Below are 22,371 nucleotides of genomic sequence, written 5' to 3' on the forward strand. Positions count from 1 at the left end.
TTTGTTACAAATGGGTGTTTATTTTAAATTTACAAAAATAGTTATTTTAATTCCAAACTTGAAACTGTCTTAAGTGTGCATCAAATCCCAGCGACATGGTTAAAAAGGACTTGCAGGTAAATTGTGCTCAGGCATGAACAGACTTCCAATGTTATTAAATCATACTTGCTTAATAAGAACAATCTTATATTCCAGACCAATTATTAAGCGTCAACAGTCTTTTCAGTCTCTAAACATTAAAATTCCTTAAAAATAGAAGGTACAATCACACACAAAATATTGACAAGCAGTGCAAGTCTTGAGAGAGTCCTTTCAGGCTATGACAAACTACATTGTCAAAAGTTCCAACAGTAAGCCAATGTTACCATCACATAGCCTTCCGCACTGGTTTGGGAAGATTTACTGTGTATCTGATATTGCAAATGTGTTTATAACGGTTTAATGCATAGCCCTCAATCACAGAGCAAAAACTTTTACCACATTCACCTGAAATGGACTTTAACTCAGATAGCAAACATGCATTGAACCTTGCCTGAAAAATGATCAATAACAAGAACCTCAGTTTAGGTGGTGCTCTTAAAAACACTCTCAAGTTGTCAATGTTATATAGTGCCTATTCCGAAAGACACATGGAAAGGTTTCTTGCTGGCCTCTTTGGGGAGCAACATGTAAAAGTGATGTAGAACATTTCCTCCAATCACTGCTTCTACCAAAATTGTAAACAGGTTCTAAAAGAAATATACCTTCCTAAACAGATGCATTGCGTGATTTGACAAATCAATCTGATGATAATATGTACTAGAAAATAGATGTCAATAGCACAGCAACAGAGATTAAGTTTCATCTTTCTTAAAAGCAGTTTTAAACCATGTTCAGTCATTGTCAGTACTGCGGTGCAAAGGTTTCACTCTGGCTAATCGAGACAGGCCTAATCGAAGGCCTTGGCATGGACTTCTTACAGAAGTTCGTTCCTGAGAGTTATTGCTGCTTTCTTTAGGGGCTGTAAAAGATCAAAAGTTCCTGAATTTTAAAATGTAAAAATATAAATGGTTGAAAGCATATAATTTTAATTAGTGATAAAAGTAAGTTATTCAATTCTTAGGCTTTCCAATTTCAAAACAGGGGTGTAACAAAATACTACTTGATATAATTTTTTACCTAGGTTCCACAATCTCCACATTTGCTTGGTCTAGTAAATTTTTACAGTGTGACAAAATTAAAGTATTCTTGTGAAGTCTTATTATGGTAGCAGTTCCTTTCACTTAGTAACAAATCCTAGGGAATTTAAAACAAACTGCTGCAGAAAGAATCATGACCCCAGCCTAATTTGATACAAATTTGTTGCTTCTAAGATTTATTCAGTTATCAACAAGACCACAGAATCACAGAATCACATAGGCAAAAACAAAATGCGACTGTTCTCTTGTATGTATGACTGATAGCTCCATTTAAAGTCTGTTGACAGGCACTTAAACTAACCCAACAGTAACTATTCAAGGGACACTTAAGCAAGTTTGAACTGTTCAAATCAGTTGGTTAGAACCTTCAGAGAGATAGGTAAATTATAGTTAGCTCCTGCAGTTAGCAAGATTACAGAAAAGGATTACTGCGTATACTCAGATTAACTCTCTAAAATAATATAACACAGAGAATGCATTTCTTCCAAAGAGATGCTTAGTATATCTCTCGTAATTACACAAGCTTTGTATTTGTTATTTATTTTCTTACCCATCCATCGATATAAAAATATACCTGGACCCACATCTACCTTTCCCATTATAAATTCCTAGGCCCACAGTTATAAAGGAAACTGAATATATAACACTCCCAATGATGATGGTATTGTAGCATTTCAGTTTATATTTCCTAGCTCCTTAGAGTGTGCTACACTCACAGCATGTAGTTCGGATTTGGAATGTACTGCTTGAAAGTGTGGTGGAGGCAGATTGCATTGTGAATTTCAAAAGGGAATTAGACTAGCACCTGAAGAGAAAAAATGTGCAGGGCTACAGGAAAAGGATGGAGGAGTGGGGCTAGCTGAGTTGCCCTTGCAGATAGTCAGCACAGACATGTCGAATCAAATGCCCTCTTTCTATCCTGTAAACATTCTATGATTCTTATAGAAATGAAGTTACTCTCATTATTTTATCTCCAAACTAGAGGTCAATTGTATGCAATTATTTGAATTTCATCTATTCAGAATTTTTGCCCAATTGGGAGTCCATTCTCTCACCTTGAAATTCTTCACTTTACTTGTTTCCCTCTTAAGGCAATTAAATTTGTTAAATGTTTTTGATCTCTCACTTTACATGTGTTTCTAGATGTAATTTAGAAATTAAAATTGCATTTATTGGATAACACATTTATACCTGGTGGAGTCCACTTTGGTTTTCTCATTCCTGTAGAAGGACTCGATACTTGTAATGATTTAGAAGGTGGTGGAGAAGCTGGCATTATCTCCAATAACAATGGCTTGCTTTTTACAGGAACTACAACTGCAGGGGACAATAAAATATTAAAATATTATATAAATTATGTTTGCATAATTTCACTTGTTGTTCTCTGTTGTTTTCCTCTGTAACTTCATAATGAGTTCATGGGAAGTGCACAAAGACAACACTGAATAGCTGTCGCTTCCTTGCACTGGATAGCAGTGCCTGGTCCATTCACACGATGCCCACAATGACATGACTAAAGTTGGCAATTCTATGTAAAAGAATAGCAAAATTGAAATTCAATCAAACCACTCTCCAATGAGGGAGACAGAGATATGGAATTAGGAACACGGTTATTAAAAATCCCAGCTAAGGGATTCTTTACAGCTACACCATTTCCAAGACATCACACAAGGAATTTACTTCTAAGTCTTTTCTCATACTCCTCTTAAATAAGCCACCCCAGAAACAACAAAGATTGACTTGCCTTTTAATGGTGCTTCCCTTTTACTTGTAAAACATTTTGCATTTAGTTGAGGCTTCCAACTTAAGTTGGATATTATCTATTTTTAGGGATGCTTGGGAAGAAGTCCAATCCAACAAATGTTCGAACAAGTTTACTTTTATTCAAATTTGTTCCTGCTTAATTAAAATGCTCAAATATTTAAATACAACAAATAACATACTTAAAGGATGTTTGAAGCAAACAGCCAAATTTTCCCTTACAATATTCTGATTATAGTTATATCATAGTGAGGCAAATTTCTGAATGTCCCCTTTTAAGTATACTTTTTGCCATTTCTTATCTCAATAAAGTATATCTCAATATAAATACAGTGCAGATGCAATGCACTAATCGAATATTGGCTCTTCTGCCTATATATAGTACTTGTTCATTGTAACTGGCATGCTCTGGGATGAAGGTAAATTTGGGGTTGACCAGCTGTACTTCTACAGTTCCAATTGGAAGTTTGCAGTTTTTAAGGATTTATTATTTTTAAAAATTCATTCATGGTATGTGGGCTTTGCTGGCTGGGCCAGCATTTATTGCCCATCACTAGTTGCCCTTGAGAAGGTGGTGGTGAGCTGCCTTCTTGAACCGCTGCAGTCCATATGGTGTAGGTAAACCCACAGTGCTGTTAGGAAGCGAGTTCCAGGATTTTCACCCAGCGACAGTGAAGGAACGGCGATATATTTCCAAGTAAGCATGGTGAGTGACTTGGAGGGGAACTCCCAGGTGGTGGTGTTCCCATCTATCTGCTGCCCTTGTCCTCCTAGATGGTAGTGGTCATGGGTTTGGAAGGTGCTGTCGAAGGAGCCTTGGTGAATTCCTGCAGTGCATCTTGTAGATGGTACACACTGCTGCTACTGTGTGTTGGCGGTGGAGGGAGTGAATGTTTGTGGATGTGATGCCAATCAAGCGGGCTGCTTTGTCCTGGATGGTGTCAAACTTCTTGAGTGTTGTGGGAGCTGCACTCATCCAGGCAAGTGGGAAGTATTCCATCACACTCCTGACTTGTGCCTTGTAGATGGTGAACAGGCTTTGGGCAGACAGGAGGTGAGTTATTCGTCACAGGATTCCTAGCCTCTGACCTGCTCTTGTAGCCACAGTATTTATATGGCTAGTCCAGTTCAGTTTCTGGTCAATGGTAATCCCCAGGATGTTGATAGTGGAGGATTCAGTGATGGTAATGCTATTGAACATCAAGGAGCGATGGTTGGATTCTCTCTTGTTGGAAATGGCATTGCCTGAGACTTGTGTGGCGCAAATGTTACTTGTCACTTGTTAGTCCAAGCCTGGATTTTGACCCTGTCTTGCTGCATTTGGACATGGACTGCTTCAGTATCTGAGAAGTCGTGAATGGTGCTGAACATTGTGCAATCAGCGGCGAACATCCCCACTTCTGACCTTATGATGGAAGCAAGGTCATTGATGAAGCAGCTGAAGATAGTTAGGCTGTGGACACTACCCTGAGGCACCACCACTCCTGCAGTGGTGTCCTGGAGCTGAGATGACTGCTCCAACAACCACAACCATCTTCCTTTGTTCTAGGTATGGCTCCAACCAGCAGAGAGTTTTCCCCCTGATTCCCATTGACTCCAGTTTTGCTAGGGTTCCTTGATGCCACACTCGGTCAAATGCAGCCTTGATGTCAAGGGCAGTCACTCTCACCTCACCTTGGGAATTCAGCTCCTTTGTCCATGTTTGAACCAAGGCTGTAATGAGGTCAGGAGCTGAGTGGCCCAGGCAGAACCCAAACTGGGCGTCAGTAAGCAGGTTATTGCTGAGCAAGTGCTGCTTGATAGCACTGTTGATGATCCTTTCCATTACTTTACTGGTGATTGAGAGTAGATTGATGGGGCGTAATTGGCCTGGTTGGATTTGTCCTGCTTTTTGTGTACAGGACACAGTTGGGCAATTTTCCACATAGCCAGGTAGATGCCAGTGTTGTAGCTGTACTGGAACAGCTTGGCTAGGCAGGGGCTGGCAAGTTCTGGAGCACAAGTCTTCAGTACTATTGCCGGAATATTATCAGGGCCCATAGCCTTTGCACTATCCAGTGCCTTCAGCTGTTTCTTGATATCACGTGGAGTGAATCGAATTGGCTGAACATTGGCATCTTTGATGCTGGGGACCTCTGGAAGAGGCCAAGATGGATCATCCACTTGGCACTTCTGGCTGAAGATTGTAGCAAATGCTTCAGCCTTATCTTTTGCACTGATGTGCTGGGCTCCTCCATCATTGAGGATGGGGATATTTGTGGAGCCGCCTCCTCCAGTGAGTTGCTTAATTGTCCACTACCATTCACGACTGGATGTGGCAGGACTGCAGAGCTTAGATCTGATCCGTTGGGATCGCTTAGCCCTGCCTGTCACTTGCTGCTTACGCTGTTTGGCATCTGTGTTATAGTTTCACCAGTTGACACCTCATATTTAGGCATGCCTGGTGCTGCTCCTGGCATGTCCTCCTGCACTCTCCATTGAACTAGGGTTGATCCCCTGGCTTAATGGTAATGGTAGAGTGGGTGATATGCCAGGCCATGAGGTTACAGATTGCGTATTAACTTCTAAACAACTGGTTTTGCAATAAGGTATTTAATTTATTCTTTCATGGGATGTGGGTGTCACTGGCTAGGCTAGCATTTATTTCCCATCCCTAAATGCCCTTGAGAAGGTGGTGGTGAGCCAGTACTTGGTGATTTAAAAAACGATCTGTATTTTACTTAATGCTGAAATGTAGTTAAGTCGTTTCAGTTAGAAGTAAACAATTCTTAACTGTTTAGACGGGAAAAAGTAATAAATGACACATTCCATTAATTCTTGTAAACGGCTTTCGAAAATAAGACTACACTTTTGCTAAATGCAACAAAGTGCTACAGATAAATAGGACATCTCCAGATATCCTCAAAAGGAATGTTGCACTTCATTATGGAAGTCTGTTAATTATTGATGTACAAATATTCCATAAGCATTCCACAGTTAACTGCATTACGGCATCCACAATGACCTTGCTCTATAATTTGAGTTTTGTTAAACATTATTTATTTGCAACCATCAATGGAACCTACCTCTGGCACTGTTGTTGGGTTTGGGAGATTTTTTCTCCTTCTTCGTTTGTATTTTGGATTTATCCCTTTTTTTGTTTTTATTTGACAGATTTTTAAAAGTAAATTCCTCATCTTCATCTGTATTACTTTCACTGCTTTCTGATTCTTCAGCTGCAACAAGAACAATGCAATATAAAGCCCAGATTTAAACAAAACACTCAACTCAATATCAGAGCAAACTGCCAAAATAAAACATAATTTTTTCAAGTTTTATTCTCAACCTTTCTGCAGACTATAAAAATAGAAAAGATCAGCACAAAAAGGGGTCATTTGGTATATTCTGCCTATACCAGTTCTTCATCCGAAATATCTGTTCTAACCCCAGTTCCCTGATCTTTCACTATGTGCTTTACAACTTCTTCAATTGTTTACCTGATTCCCTCTTTTGATTGACTCAGCTTCAATAGTCACGTGACAATGTATTTCATCATCTAATACCCCATTGTGCAAAAAAACTTCTTCCTCCATTTGCCTTGCTCAAGGCTTTTTGCATTCATCTTGCACTTAAAGGTCTGTGCGACTCCACCTTCAGACCTCTTTCTGTTCCACTCCACTGAATATATATTTCGAATGGGAAAACTCTCATTCTCTTTTTACCAAAACTTCGACCTACCATAGTTGAAATGCATTTAACACATATCTGTTCACGCCCTATTCACTCTATGTCTTCCCATATTCTTCCTTGGCTGTCATGGCCTCAAATTGGTATTTTCAAAAAATGTTATTCTCCTCCGAAACGCATGTCCAAACCATTTATGTACATCGGGAGCAGATGTCCCAACAATAATCTCTTCAGAACAAGAAAATTGAAAGTGAGGTTTTGAATGCATTTTGCATTTGCCAAATGCCATGATTTGAGAATTTTCTCAGAATGCCCTGATGCAGCAAGAGTGTTAAGGGTACAACAGTCTAAGCAAAACATAGCAATAAAAATAAGCCATGCCAAACTGGCTTGGAGTGTGCTCTAAAACTCAATTTATTCTTGTGTGCCTATTTCCTGTTTGAGTATTTTCAGACCACAAACCCTATGCTATAAAAACTTCAGCTGTTATGCTACCCACAAATCTTTTTGAAGTAGACTATTAGTTTTTAAAAAAAGATTAAACTGGGATCTAATAGACTTTTTCAAAATCATGTAAGTCTTTGAGAGGGAAAAGAGTGAACTAATTAACAAGGAATTAGAGGTGGCACCATCATCAAAACAGAAAAATAGATTAAAAGAATTACTTTCAATTATTAGTAAAAACTTGAATGCCTTACCACAAATGTCTATTGAATTGGAGTCTGTAACAATTTGAGAGAGAAAATGGGTATTGTTATGGAACAGCAGATGGTAAATGCTGAACTGCTCAAATCCCAGAGGGAAACTTGAAACAGCTGCCACAACTGTTTTGCAATTTGTATTTTTATTTCGAGATGCGTGCCTTGAATTCAGTAGTAACAAGTCCACCAAGTCTTAGAGATTTTTTTACAAAACTAAATTAAACATTTATTAATAAAAGAAATGATTTTAAGCACATATATAGGTCTACAAATTACTATTATGATAACTCCTAGCTCCCCTGATCAATCTGACTCCCAGTTAAGGCAACAGTAAAACAACATAGATTTCAACAGACTCAGGCAAAGCACACAATAGCCTGGACAGTGATATTTAAAATTAATTCTCTTAGCTTTGGTTCCTGGAGACAATAGCTTGGTACACAGAGGCTGGAGGTTTTTCACACTTGTTAGATCTTAGAATGCTTTCTTCTACACATAATCTCATCTCCTTTATACAGGTTTCTCCCTTTTTAATGGGAATCCCATTGTCCCAATATGTCTTTGCAACTTTACTTTTTCCATAATATAAACTTTCATAGCACTCATATTATCAGTAATCTTTGGGAAAAATAAACACACTGTTTGGCTTAGCCTCTGTTGGCTAGGTGTAACACCTTACCATCTCTTTGAAATTCACTACTCTGGTTTACCAAAAAATGCAAATATTCTTCACACCTCACATTCTAAAACTTCAGCTATGTTTACGTATTTAGCATTTCAAACCTAGCTTCTCTTCTGATACATCAAAGCGCCCAGACCCACTGTCTGTAACTCAATTAAAACCTACACACACACACACACACACAGAAACTAATCCAAACCCCACTATTAACCTACCTTTACAATAAATTACAATATTATGAAAAATTATATTTTCATGACAGTATGTACATGAAAAAATATAAAAGGATAAAGAGAAAAGGCAGGGGAATAGGATTAGGGTAGGTAACACCAGTTGAAGTGCTAGCACTGACACAGGTACAGGCTTCTAAGATTCTCCTGAATTCAAACAACCATTTTGGAGGTGCTCGGAACCTAAAAATGAATGTTTTTCAGTGGTTGAAAACCTGTTCATAAAATGATGCAACACAGAACGAGGAATTTGTCTCACTCAGCCTGTGCCCTCTCTTTGAAAGAACTATCCTATTTGTTCAACTCCCCTGCTCTTTCTCCATAGCACTGAAAATTTTTCCACTTCCAAGTATTTATCTAATTTTCTTTTCAGAGTTATTATTGAATTCACTTTTACCATCCTTTCAAGGAGTGCAAGAGCATTTCAGCCACCCACCGCCAAAAATCCTGTTTGCCTTTGGCCCTCTTTGTTTTTATGTCAGCATCTGAGGTGTCACTCAAAACCATCTGTTTGGGTGGTCCTCTACCAGGCATAGTGAGGAGGCAATCCAACAAAATAAGTGTAGTATAAAGTATTGAAACATTTAAAAAAAATACCTAAAATATATTTTTAAAGCCAATATATCCATAACTGAATTTCACACATTTGATCCTATGGATGACAAATATATAAATTCATACATATGAATTGTTCCAGTACAGTAGATATACAAAGGAGGTTATACTTCAAAATTTATGCTATCGTAAATATGAAATAAAATGCCATTTTAACTAATTTTATATGTTCACCAGGGAAAACAAATTGTAAAACAAAAATAAATAAATATCTCAGTAGATATTAACTAACGTTATGCTGGGAAAAAAACTAACATTGGTCTTCAGCTATTTTTATTCCATACTGCAACTTAATACACTGCTTACATCACGAATAAAATTCAACTTCAGCCAGAGCACAAAAATGTTTGTAGCGGTTCAGGTACCTGCTATTCATACTGTCTGACATTAAATTTAATGGAAAGGAGAATTGGGTATATATTTTACCCCCATTGTTCCTTAATCAACCAGCAATCCAGCTATTTGATATTTCCAAACTTCCAATGTGCTTCTGTTAATCCTAAAAATCTCTATAGTGGTAATTGCTTTTAGGCCAAGCAACATGCTGCTTAAACACTGATGAGCCCATTTGCTCATTTTGGTTCACAAAGCTGGTGACAGGGAATTTCTTTGGTCAAAGATATTCCCTCCTGTTTATACTGCCGCTGGTAGGGGAACCATGACTATACGTTAAAGAGATCTACATGCTTTACATTTCTTAATACCAGATATGAATACACACTTTTTGTAAAAAAAATGCTACTATATGGCATTATTACTCTTGTTTTTCCAAGCACCTTTGCAAGAAATGGAATTTCTCCATCGGAAGACTTGCTCATCTGCACATTTGATCTGGTTGTAAGCCAACTTGTATTTTTTTACATTTGTTCCTTAAAACGTTACTCCATCCAGCTTCTGGCAAACTCTACTACCACCATCTTTACATGGCAAGTTAGACTGTCCAATGGCTTTCACATTTAGTCAACTTTTCTATTTTGGGGATTATGGCATGATGTATGTTTTTGAGCCCAAAAGTGGAAGATTGATTTTCTCCAAGGTAGGTTCTGCAAAGCTTTCCGGCAATTCCTCCTCCATATTTTGTGAGGAATAATAAATATACTGCACTCAAACTTAAGTAATGCAGATGAGAACAAAGGGAGGCGACGGCACATACAATGCCAATCCACTCTCTTTGGGCGGAATTTTCTGTGCCCGCTGGCGGCAGGCGTGATAGGTGGCGTGAGCGGACAACATGGTGCGATCGGTTTCACAACGGCGGGAAGGCAGGTCGCGATTGTCCACTCAGCCCGCAGATGGTGGGCCGCATTTCCCGCCATCAGTCGTCGGGAACCTCATTGTAATACATCAGCATATCACTATCAGGCCATCCCACCAGGCTCTTGCACCCCCACTGGATCATCTGTCCACATTGGCAGGAAAGCACGCTGACATGTTGCACAACAGCACAGAGGCGACGTGCCTTCACTTTGGGTGAACTGGAGGTGGGTGCACAGCAACGTTCTGCAGAGCTTGCCAGTGTCGCCTGTTGCTTTGCAGGTTTCAGAGGCGCTGGCAAGGGTGGGGGGAGTGGGTGGAGGGTCGTGGTTAAGTGCCACCCTGCTTCAGAGGCAACTTTTGAGGGTGAGGGGCAGCGGGGGGCAAGTGCAGCCTTGCCATTGAGGGAGCTTTTGAGGGGGGGTGGGGGCAAGTGCAGCCTTGCCGTTGAGGTGACTTTTGGGGAGGGGGGGGGGGGGGGTGGAGGGGGCAAGTGCAGCTTTGCTGTTGAGGCGACTTGTGAGGGAGGGCAAGGCCTTGCCGTTGAGTAGTTGAATATAGCGCACAAGCATTTGGGGTAGGGTGGGCAAGGTAAGTGGCCACGCATTCGGGAAACCCGCAGAAAGTGACCATTCCTCTGCAGCTGAGACAGCCACATTGATATGATTGGGGTAGGGCTCCTAGCTTATCTGCCCAAGTAGCAGTCACTGCTGGAGGTGCTCACAGCCCCTTGCAATGTCAGCATCCCGGTTTGGACCAGTCTCTCCCATGGTGCAAGCTAACAGGGCAGCCATGCAGTGCACTAATTTCTGGCCATCCAAGCGGTGGCCAGCACTCTCTGGGAAGCATTAAGGGGCCGTCACATTTAAGCAGAACAGGTTCTTAGTAGACCCATGCTAACCACATGTGTCTCTCTTCCATCCTGCAGGAGGAGTACATCAGGATCATGGAGCCTGGTGAACTAGCTGTATGCCTGATGGCCTACAGAGCTCAAAGACGATGGAGGAGAGAGCGACTGAGGCTCCTCGCTGCACAGCGGCAGGAGCAGTAACACACGCCGCCCAAGAGCCACAGCGAGCCATCGTTAGTCGGTGCCTAGCAGCATCCAGGGTCTATAGACGCTGCCTTTCTTTCCCACAGATGACCAAGAACCAGTGTCGCTGAAGACTGTGAATGTCTAGGGAACTGGTTGCTTACATCTGCCAGTTACTGCAGGATTTGGCACCACGGGGACATGGAGGGCATCCACTGCCAGTGGCTGTGAAAGTGACTGTGGCACTCAATTTCTATGCCAGTGGCTCCTTTCAGGGCTCCACAGGTGACCTCTGGGGGATTTCTCAAGCCTCCACCCACAAATGCATCCATGAGGTCACGGATGCCATCTTTGCGAGGGCACACAATTTTGTGCATTTTGCCCGGGACCAAGACAGCCAGGATGCAAGAGCGATTAGATTCGCCCAGATCTCAGGTTTCCCACAGGTGCAGGGTGCGATTGACTGCATTCATGTGGCATTCAGATCTCCGTCGCAACACATGGTGGTCTACATCAATGCAAGGGCTTCCATTTGCTGCATGTATAGCTGGTGTGCGACCACCAGAAACCCATCATGCAGGTGTGTGCACGGATTCCAGGGAGTGTGAACGACACCTGCATCCTCAGTCAATCACAGATCCCTGGTGTCTTCCAGGGTCCACAGAAGCTGCAGGGACGGCTCCACGGGGACAAAGGCTACTCGCAGAGGCCGTGGCTAATGACGCCCTTGCAGCAGCCTCAGACTGCAGCAGAATGATGGTATAATGAGTGTCATGCTGCAGCTCTAACCTTGGTGCAGCAGACCATCTAGATGCTGAAGATGTGGTTCCGGTGCCCGGACAGGTCTGGTGGAGCCCTGAAATACAGTCCACAGAGGGTGTCATATATCGTTGTCATCTTCTGCACTCTTTACAACCTGGCACTCCAATGGAGAGACGAGCTGGAGGAGGAGGAGATGGAGGAGCTGCACTTCTCCTCTGATGGGGAGGTCGCAGATGGTGGAGGAGGTCCTCGGAGGTGACGATGACAAGGATGAGGCCTTTACCACTGGCTAGACGAGGCAGGCACGGTGGGAGACCCTCATAGCTGCTAGATTTGTGGAGAATGATGACGACATACAGTGAGGTGACCCCACAGTTCCTCACATCGCATTTTGAACGTTTGACTCCAGTCTGGCTTGTGGTAGTGCGAATACCCTCTGTGAGAATGCTCCTGTCATGGAGAGGTGGCGGAGGCCCTAATAGTCACTTAATTGCAAAGGACGATGATGACATACATTGAGTAAACTCCATAAATCTTTACACAGCCTCTGAGAACATCTGACTCCTGTCTGGCCAAGGGCAGCTTGCTTGCGCTCTGTGATCAGGGCCATATCACAGAGAAGCAGCCATGAGTCTTTAGAAGCATCTGACGTTTTGTCCGCCTTCAGCACCTGAGCCCATCAATGGTCACAGATGCTGAAGAGATGGGGGCCAGCCCCTTCTTAAAGGTGCTGAGAGCATAGAGAGAATGAAAGAACTCTGTGGCGCCTGCCCACGACATCCTGGCAGCAATGACAAGCACCGTCGAGGAGCAAGCATCAGTAATGCTCCAGGGAGTGAGGCCTTTGGTTTGAAGGCTGCGCAGAGCACAGGGAAGAGGCCCTGGACTGAGACACCTGCCTTTATTTTGTGCAGAAAGGTTTCACATCTCTGAGTGACAAGAACAGTTTGACACTAGTGAACAATATGTACATGTAATTAACGCCCATGTCCAGGCTGTGCAACTAATTCTCCTTAACTGTCCTAACCCTGCTGCTACATCTTGGTGCTCCCCAGACATCCAAGCGGAGGTGGTGTGATGACTTTGGCAGGCATCCTTTGGAGGGCCCCGGCCTGCTTTCAGGGTCCTGCTGTATGGCAGTGGCACCCTCCTTGGCCTGTGGAGCGAGCGCTGCTGAGGTAACAGGGAGAGGGGAGTCGGATGGGCTGGACACTTTTGGAGTCACCTGGATGGATGGGCCAGAAGTGTGCACCTGTGGATCCTCCTCTCCATGGGTGTCCGGGGGCCCCAGGCTAACTCCTTGAGGAGCAGGGGTAGCTAGAGTGAGATTGAGCTGCCCAGCACCACTTTCGCACACACAATGTTTGGAGGCCAACTATGGCATCAGTGATGGAGTTGAGCCCACTTTGCAGCACAGGAGCAAAGTCCTGGACCAAGATTTCCACGACGGCCGCCATTCTACCAGTGTTGATCTTGGTGCATTGACATGCCGGCGCTATCACCTCAGACTGAAGGCGGACAGACTCCTCCATCATGCCTTACAATCTGAGGAGTGCAGCGGACATCCCTTCTAGCTTGCCTTTGCAGCTGCAGCAACTGAGTCCAGAAGCTCATCATCTGACTTGGACTCAGCAAATTTCTGGCCTCCGGCAGTCCTTCGAATGCTTGAAACCTGGGAAGTCCTTGCCGCCGCTTGCTGTGGATCAGACTGTGCTTTGTGCTCAGCAGATTGTGATCCCGGGGCTACTGTAAAGCTTGGTCCCACCGAGATGTCTCTCTCTGTGCTAGTGGAGGGTGTGAGTGAGCGCTGTGACGGGGCTTCAGAATCTGGGTGCCTCCAGACTCCTCTTTAGAGGTTTCTTCAGGGCTTGATTGGAGGCCCTGGGTCATGGACTCTGTTGGCTGTTTGGCAGACATGCCTGCGAAAGCAAGGAGAGATAACTAGTGCATGGCAGTGGCCTGTGAAAGAGGACACATCACTCATAGCATGGTTGTCTGATGGATGTTGCACTGCTGGATCGTCACTTGGTAGAGCAGCACCGACTTCACTGTCAGCACAGGACCGGTCTGGTGCTTGTGGCTGGATTTTAAACAGCGTGTTTCCCGGGAATGCATAAATAATGAGGTGGGCTCGGGATGATACAGCATGAAAACCCGTCATTGCAGCCGGCGGGTAAAGGTCGTTTTACCCACCCGCTACTGCATTTAGTGCAAATTTGGAAAAATTCCGCCGTGTGTGAAATTGTTGCCAGTATTTAAGCAGAACTTCATTCTTTTAATGTAAGGAGGATTACATCTATTGCAGTTCCAACTCAGTATTTTTCCACTAAATCAAAATGTCCACACAGAATACCAGCACCAAAACTTCACACACCACTTGTGCCTATAGCGGTTCCTCTTAGGAGTCTCACTTGAACTCTTATGTAGAATAAGAATCTTATGTAGAATTAGTCCCTTTTATGTAGAATTTCTAACACAGCATTCACCATCACTTGTTGAATTAGCAACAACTTGCATTCACATTGTGCCTTTAATACTTACAGCTTTCAGTCAAACAAAACCTAAAACAACATAAACAGGTCAGTCGGATGTATGCTTGTCGATAACAAGGGCTGCTCGTGATGAGTACAGTTATTATCAGAATCCACTGGTTAAAATCCCTAGTAATGCAAGAAAAGTTACATAGTTATGCATTAGATTGATATTTAGTTAGTTTCTAATTTAAATTTGTGTTGATCGGAGTCAGTGCAAGGGACAGGAGCACTTCTGCGGTTTAAGCTTACTACATTAATTAATTTAGATCATACATAACAAGCAGGAACAGACAGAAGCTCACTCTTTCTGCCTTAAAATAAACTTTGAAAAACACCTTTGCATCTGAACTAGAATGGATTTTTCAGTATCTGACACCACAGCAATCGGGTCTCTGAAAAATACTAGTAATTCAGTTCCAATTTGTGGGTAGTTTTATGTTGTGTCCCCAGAACCACTGCAGCCTGGGCTTAATATGCCTCAAGTTCACTTACACAGGAAACTTTCATCCCTTAAGTGTGGGGTGAACTTGAACACAGGTCACAGGGTGAATGGATAATCTTCTAACATGAAGTTATCAGATCAGTCATTTCAATAGTTTTTTTTTAAAACTTGTGCTATATAAAGTTCCAAGGATACAGAATTTTTTCCAGGAAATTTTTATTTAATCGTTTATCAGCTCAAGGTTTGCTTTTAAAACCGTAATAATGTATTCACCTTGACCATCCCAGTAAATTCCCCAAACAATCTACACAGGAAGTTACCAGTAGAATTATCAAGTGTAACCAATTGTTCTTTAACTGCTTCTAAATGTAGTCATCAGTGTTATCTTGGCTTAGTGGCAGCAATGTCACCTTTGCTTTAGAAGGTTTTGTAGTCAACTAATTTTCAGAATTCAGTACATAATTTAGGTTCACACTTCAGTGCATTGCAGAAAGTGTACTGTATCTTTCAGATGAAATATTAAACTGAGGCATCGTCTCCCTGCCCTAGCTGGATATGAAATGTGCCCAAACGCTATTTGAAGAAGAGGGGTTCTGGTGTCCAGGCCAACATTCTTCCCTCAACTAATATTATTAAAATAGATGAGCTACTCTGCCATTGTACTTACCCTTTGTGGATAGTTGCTGTCTGCAAAATATTTGCTGCATTTGCCTATACAGCTGAACCTGAGAATATCTCAGCTCAAAACAATTTTTATTCCTGGAAAAACATAAATACATGCAAAGAAATGAAATTCCATCTATGTTGTAATCAGCTGGCAGGAGCTCAAGTTGATTGTGGGGGAGAAAAACTGGATTAAGACAGATAAGCCTAGCTAGATAATGCAGAGGTCAGGAAGGTGGCTGGTGAGCAATATACATTTGTTTTAAGTCCAAAGGAAATCTGGAGGTGCGGGATGAATTTCCGTTTTGAGCACAAATTGTGCTAGTTTTCCAAAATTATTTTATGGTCAAACCCCTGTTCAAACTCATTTGCATATACACAAACGTAAATCGTCCATGAAATTGTGCAATCGGGCAGCATTTTAAAATAATATTTTTTGCACCGAGAGAACATTCTTTGATATATTTATAAGTGGAGATCTGGTATATTTTGATTAATACTGCTGAAAATGGACTTATCACAAAAAATAAGCATTTTAATAACCCGCTAGTTTTTGAGTAACCTGATTTTAAATAATTAATATGACTTTAAAACAACTATAGATAACTACTTACTGGTTTCATTGGTGTTCTATAGTCAGTTTCTTAGTAAATTAAATAACTTTTAATATTAAAAGTTCCCTATTGGTACCCCGCTTAAAAGTTCAAGTTTAATAATCCAGGCTTTGCTTCAGTGCAGTATTGACGGAATGCTGCTTAATTGTAAGAGCCTTCCCAAAGGCCCACAAACAGACACAAATAGTGGAAATGCACCATGGTGATTAATTTAATCTGGGGGCATTGGTGTTGTGGGGAGGGCTGAATTCCAGCACAACGTTTTTTAAACTAGCGCAAAAGATTGCACAAACTTAGGCTGTGCTGAACGCATCTTGTGCATGAAATTCTGCAATTTTTGATGCTGGCTTGGTCAATTTGGGGTGAGTTGTCTGGAAACCCAATGGAACTCTAGATAATGGAATGAGCCAAATGAATTAGGCAGAGGTTGAGATGAAGGCAATTGAAATGATCACAATACTTTATTATTCCTTCACCTGCATTAGGAAAATTTGTGGGGGGAAAAAAGCATGTAACGGAACCATACAGATCAGAAATTCCCAAAGAATCAGAAAGTTTTGGGTTTTAGCACCACTTTAGGAGTTGAGCACATAATCTTTAGTACAGTACTGAAGGAGTGCTGCATTGTTAAAGCAGTCACCCTTAGGATGACATGTTAAACCAAGATCCTGTCTGCAATTAAAGATCTGATGATACTCTTTCAAGAAAGCGCAGAGCTCCCCCAGTGTCCCAGGCAACATTAATTCTTCAACCAACAACAGTTTAACTACTCATTCGTCTGATTTCTAATGGCGAAATCTTTTGTAAATTAACTGTCACAGTCATCTACATAGCTGCATTTTAAATTAAATCATTGTATATATAAAAAAATCTTTGAATTGTCCTAGGATGCTATATAAACATATATATTTTACTTTCTTTCATATTCTATTCCTGATCTGTATTGGGTTTAAGAAACAAAGAACTTACATTTATCTAGCAGTTTTCATGTCAGAATGTCTCAAATGGTTTGAAAGTAATTAAATATTTTAAAAATATAATGACTCTTGTTTTGTAACCAAACTTGGCAGAAGACTGCACAAAGAACAAGATGCATGTCTAGTTAATATGTTTTGGTGATTTGTTTGAGGAATGAATGATGGCCAGGTCACTCTGTGAGAGAACTTCCTACTTTTCAAAAAAATGTCATGAGATCATTTACATCCATCTGAACAGGCAGACTGGTTCTCATTTGAACATCTCTTCTGACATTGTAGCACTCTTTCAATACTGCACTGAAGTATCAGCCTGGATTTTTAAACATGAACTTAAATCTTTTGATTGTTGCTACTGAGCCAAGCTGAGACTCTGCTTTCAGCTGGACCCTATCCAAGTGACATTATGATTCACCTTAGCCCAGTGTTGGGGAAGAGAAAATCAGCAAGTGTTCCTGCTCTTGATTGTAGCATGGGTCACTGAAAACAAAGTGCTAATATGTTCTGTTGAAGAGTCATACGGACTCGAAACATCAACTGTGTTCCTCTCCACAGATGCTGCCAGACCTGCTGAGTTTTTCCAGGTATTTTTATTTTTGTTTTGCTAATATGTACTGTCTAGACTTACATAAGGAAAGTCCATTTGGGCAAAGAAGTAGAAACACAGGCTTTTGTGGAACTGTACCAAAGCAGGATTCAATACTTTCAGGAAGGGAGGCTGGGAGAAAATGTGCAACAAAAGAAATAAACTGCGGTTTCCTCCAATCTTATCATATACTAACTTTCTCATCATTCACTTATTTCAATGTATCGGGGATATGTACTTCACTTATAAATATAATGGAACAGTGCACTGTTGGGTACCATACTTTGAACAAGATCAAAGATATTAAAGTGGAGGCTGAATTGCATCTTGTGATGTGTACTACAGAATGTGAATTAATTTTAATAGGGTTTCAGAGCAAATTCATTTTCCCTTCTATTTGTTCTTCAGCCATGTTGTTTAAGGAATTCTACCATTGAGAATAACACTGATGGGTTAAATCTATATTGATTTTCTGAGAACAGTATCTGCAGGCTGCAATGTACTGTCAACAGACCTTAGTTATGTTCCACATGAACCACAGTCTGACTTGCAGCATGATGGTGTGACAATGTACCTGTACGCACATGTCCTTGTAGACTTCCAGCAGTTCACTTCTAAAACAGCATGAGCTGCAGCACTTCTTATTTGTACAACCCAACATTAAAAATATTCCAAATGGAGTATTAAGAGTTGGATCACCTACAGACTATTAAATGTATTTTTCCTTTGGGCTGGCGTTATAATGAAACCGATGAGTACTTGAAGAAGCATGTTTATGAATTAGTGCTTTTGGGTATCATCTGGACACGATACAAGCAATACTTGTAATGTTGATGTAAATCTGAAATTGCTTCACATTAAATGCAAAAGTGTGGTATAACTGCATATGTCCCACATTGAGAACAGGTCCATTAATCCTAACTATATAAAATAATTCAATTTTTTTTTAGGCAATGCATGGATAGAAGTATATTCCAATTGTAGTTGCAACTTAATAATGTACAAGTTGAAAAAAAAACAGGCTGCAGAATAGTTTGTTTTTTTGAATAACTGAACAAGGATATGGTGGGTGTTCAAAATTACTATGGAGAAAAATAGGAAATAATACTTTCACAAATCTGTCAATAATTATGTAAATTAACATAAATATTTCTAAAATAAATGGTGATTTATCCAAACACCACTTTTAACTAACTCAGAGAGGGATTACTGGATGACTAAACTAATCAAAAATAATGACTTTATTTTGGACTTTTCCCTCTTGTGTAATGTACAATGAGGCAATAGGTCAAAGATAGCATTATTGTTCAAATCAGAAACTGTATACATTATTATTGAGTGAAAGCTGTGGTTTATGTGGACATTGTTACATATTTTGTCTAATAACAGATAAGGAAATGATGTGTCACTGTTGCAAACGCGAGCTAAGGGCACTTCTGAATGTTTCGTAATGTTGAAAATGCAATATAGTACTTTGATTTATAGATGGCAATGATGTGCAACAACATGAAAAATGCAATGCTGACCAACCAGCTACTTTTTTAAATAAATGATTTAGCAATTTAACCTTGAGGACCTCAAGTGAAGTTACTACATATAATCATATATCATGATTATTCCCTTATTATTTTGAACTCCCCATGGAAATACCTGTAAATTCCTATAGCTAAGCACCGGGTGTTAAACACAGAAGGCAGTTATCTGGCTGTACATGTTTCCATTCCAAATCTTCATCAACTCTTCACTTAAAAGATATGCTCTATACCCCAACTATTCCTTGTGCGAAGCATTTCATGCTCCAACAACTCTGCATAAATACCTTTCTCCTAACCTCAGTTCTCCCTTAGTATCTATTTTAAATCAATGTCCTTCTCGTCACTGACTCCCCAATCAAAGGAGTATTTTCATTCTATTATAATCTTTCATTATTTAAAACCCTCTCTGCCATCTCTAATTCAGTGGAAGCAGTACCAGTATATTAAGTCCCTCCTTGCATCTATAGTGTCTCATCCCTAGTGATTCTCTATGGCTTTAATGTTCTTTGTAATAAGAGTGCCCAAAATGGCATACTATGGTCTAAATTGTATAGTACAAATGCATCATTATCTTTGCTCTTGAATGCTAAACCTCTGTTTACAAATCACACAATGCTCTTGACCTTTATTCTTTCAAGGGATGCGGGTGTTGCTAGCAGGACCAGCATTTGTCACCCATCCCTAATTGCCCTTGAACTGAGTGGCTTGCTAGGCCATTTCAGAGGGCTGTTAAGAGTCAACCACATTGCCGTGGGTCTGGAGTCACAACTAGGCTAGACTGGCAGATTTCCTTTGTTAAAGGGCATCAAGGAATCAGATGGGTTTTTACAACAATTGATGATAGCTGTCATGGTCGCCATTACTGAGATTAGCTTTATATTGCAGATTTATTAACTGATGTCAAATACCACGAGCTGCCATGGTAAAATTTGAACTCATTTTCCAGAGCATTACAAAAACAAAAATAGCTGGAAAAACTCAGCAGGTCTGACAGCATCTGCGGAGAGGAATACAGTTAACGTTTCGAGTCCGAATGACTCTTCATCAGGGTCATACGGACTCAAAACGTTAACTGTATTCCTCTCCACAGATGCTGCCAGACCTGAGTTTTTCCAGCTATTTTTGTTTTTGTTTCAGGTTTCCAGCATCCGCAGTATTTTGCTTTTATCTTTCCAGAGCATTAGTCTGGGCTTTTTGATTACTAGTCCAATAACATTACCACACCACCATGTCTCCCTCTTTATCTACTTGTAGGGATAGCACATTTTAATTTCTAGATGTCCCTTTTTATTTACATCCTTCATTGTCTTTCCGTTCCTTGTTTTCATCCCAACATGCTTTATCTTATACTTTTCCGCATTAAATAGCATCACCCATTTGTGTAACCATCTCAATAACCAGGTTCCATTCTCCCTAAAACTTAAAAGCCTTATCAATGTTTACCAAATTCCTATTGTGTAATCAACAAATTTTATTCTCATGCTTTCTATGCCCAAGTATATATTTTATATTTAATTATACAGAATAAAAACAGATCCAGCATTGATCACCAGATTACATTTTCAAACCCTTCTCCAATTAATTGTAACCACCTTGTCAACCAAATTTCTAACTATTTTTGCTAAATTTTCTCATGCTCCACATTTAAATTTGTAACTAGCCTCCTGTGACATATTTTATTGACTGTCTTCTGAAAATCTAGAATATACCAGGGTAAAAATTCTGATTTTTCTGTCCATTAAAGTGAAGCAAGATTTTTACCCCACTCTAGTTGCTGCATCCCCTTCAGAATACTCTGTTAAATGTGTTGAACATAACTTGCCTTTAATAAACCCACAAGAGTTATCCTGATTATTCCACAGGTGTTAGAGGATCTTTGGAATACCTGTATCTACTTATATTGAGCATATATGGTATTCAGCCCAACTGGTCTATGCTGGTTATTATGCCCCATTAATTTTCCCCCACTCTACTTCATCTAATCCTATCAGAATATCCTTCTATTCCTTTCTCCTCATCTGGTTTCTCCTTAAATACGTCTATGATAATTATCTCAACTCCTCCTTGTGATAGAATGTTCCACATTTTTATCACTCTTTAGTTAAATAAGTTTTTCCTGAATTCCCTGTTGGGTTTATTAGCGACTATATTATACTTATGGCCTCCAGTTCTGGTCTCCCCAACAAGTGGAAACATTTTCTTTATTTTCCCGACCAAAGTCCTACAGTACCTTAAAGATCTCTGTCAGGTCATCCCTCAGGCTTCCCTTTCCTAGAGGAAATAAACCCAGCCTGTTCAGCAGTTCATGAAATTTATAGCCTCTCAGTTCTGGTATCATTCTTGTGAACTGTGTTTTCACCAACAACAATGCTTGTATATTCTTTATATATTATGCAGACCAAAACTGTGCACAGACCTCTTAAGCGCGGTCTAAGCAAGGTTCGATAAAAGTTTAACATAGCTTCCCTGCATTTCAATTCTCTCTCTCTAGAACTAAAGCTTGGTGCTTGATTTGCTTTCCCCCCCCCCCAAAATAGTCTAACTAACCTGTGTCATTGCTTTTAGTATCTGTATTTGTACCTTGATCCCTTTGTTCCTCTATTCCAGACTCTTATTATCCAAGCAGAATGTGGCAGCCTAATTGTTTCTACAGAAATTCACCGCCTCACACTTATTTGCATTGAAATTCATTTGCCATGTTACAGTTAAATATAGGGTACAGAAGGTACTTCATTTGGCATCTTGCACTTTATGTAAGTATGGTATATAAATTATGGACTAAATGTTTTATCCTCCACTTACAAATATGTCTTCAGGTACAATGAGGACCACTTGCTTAGTAGATTGTCCATATGCTTAGTTTGGTGTGGTAAATGGACGTCAGGTTAAAGTGCGAATTCTGTGAAATCAGACATTTACTTGAAAAACTGAACATTTTGATTGCTATAACTGCCAAAATTCACAGCTTTAATCCACGTAAAATATTGGTCTTGAACTCAGATCAATTGAGCAATGAAACAAACTCACAAAATGTAATTTTGCAATATAACCAAGCTCAATTAACCCTCTGCTTTTAACTTTTGGCTGAAGATTAAAAACAAAATACACAACAACCTACAACATGGGTGTAGATTTGTGTGA

General features: G+C 40.5%; 1 protein-coding gene across 3 annotated transcripts in view; it reads right to left on the reverse strand.

The window, feature by feature from the left end:
• The window catches only part of rad51ap1 (RAD51 associated protein 1), a 43,512-nt gene continuing 21,141 nt past the window's right edge, over positions 1 to 22,371 (reverse strand). For all 3 annotated transcript variants that reach the window (XM_078553392.1, XM_078553393.1, XM_078553395.1), the window contains 3 exons: positions 6,005 to 6,154; positions 2,370 to 2,495; positions 1 to 1,000 (listed from right to left, as the gene is read on the reverse strand). In XM_078553392.1, the coding sequence (XP_078409518.1) occupies positions 873 to 1,000; positions 2,370 to 2,495; positions 6,005 to 6,154 (404 nt within the window). In that variant the 3' untranslated portion in view covers positions 1 to 872. The remainder of the gene's footprint in view (positions 1,001 to 2,369; positions 2,496 to 6,004; positions 6,155 to 22,371) is intronic.

The sequence above is a fragment of the Cetorhinus maximus genome, chromosome 12 (assembly GCF_964194155.1).
Source record: "Cetorhinus maximus chromosome 12, sCetMax3.hap1.1, whole genome shotgun sequence".
Lineage (NCBI taxonomy): Eukaryota > Metazoa > Chordata > Chondrichthyes > Lamniformes > Cetorhinidae > Cetorhinus > Cetorhinus maximus.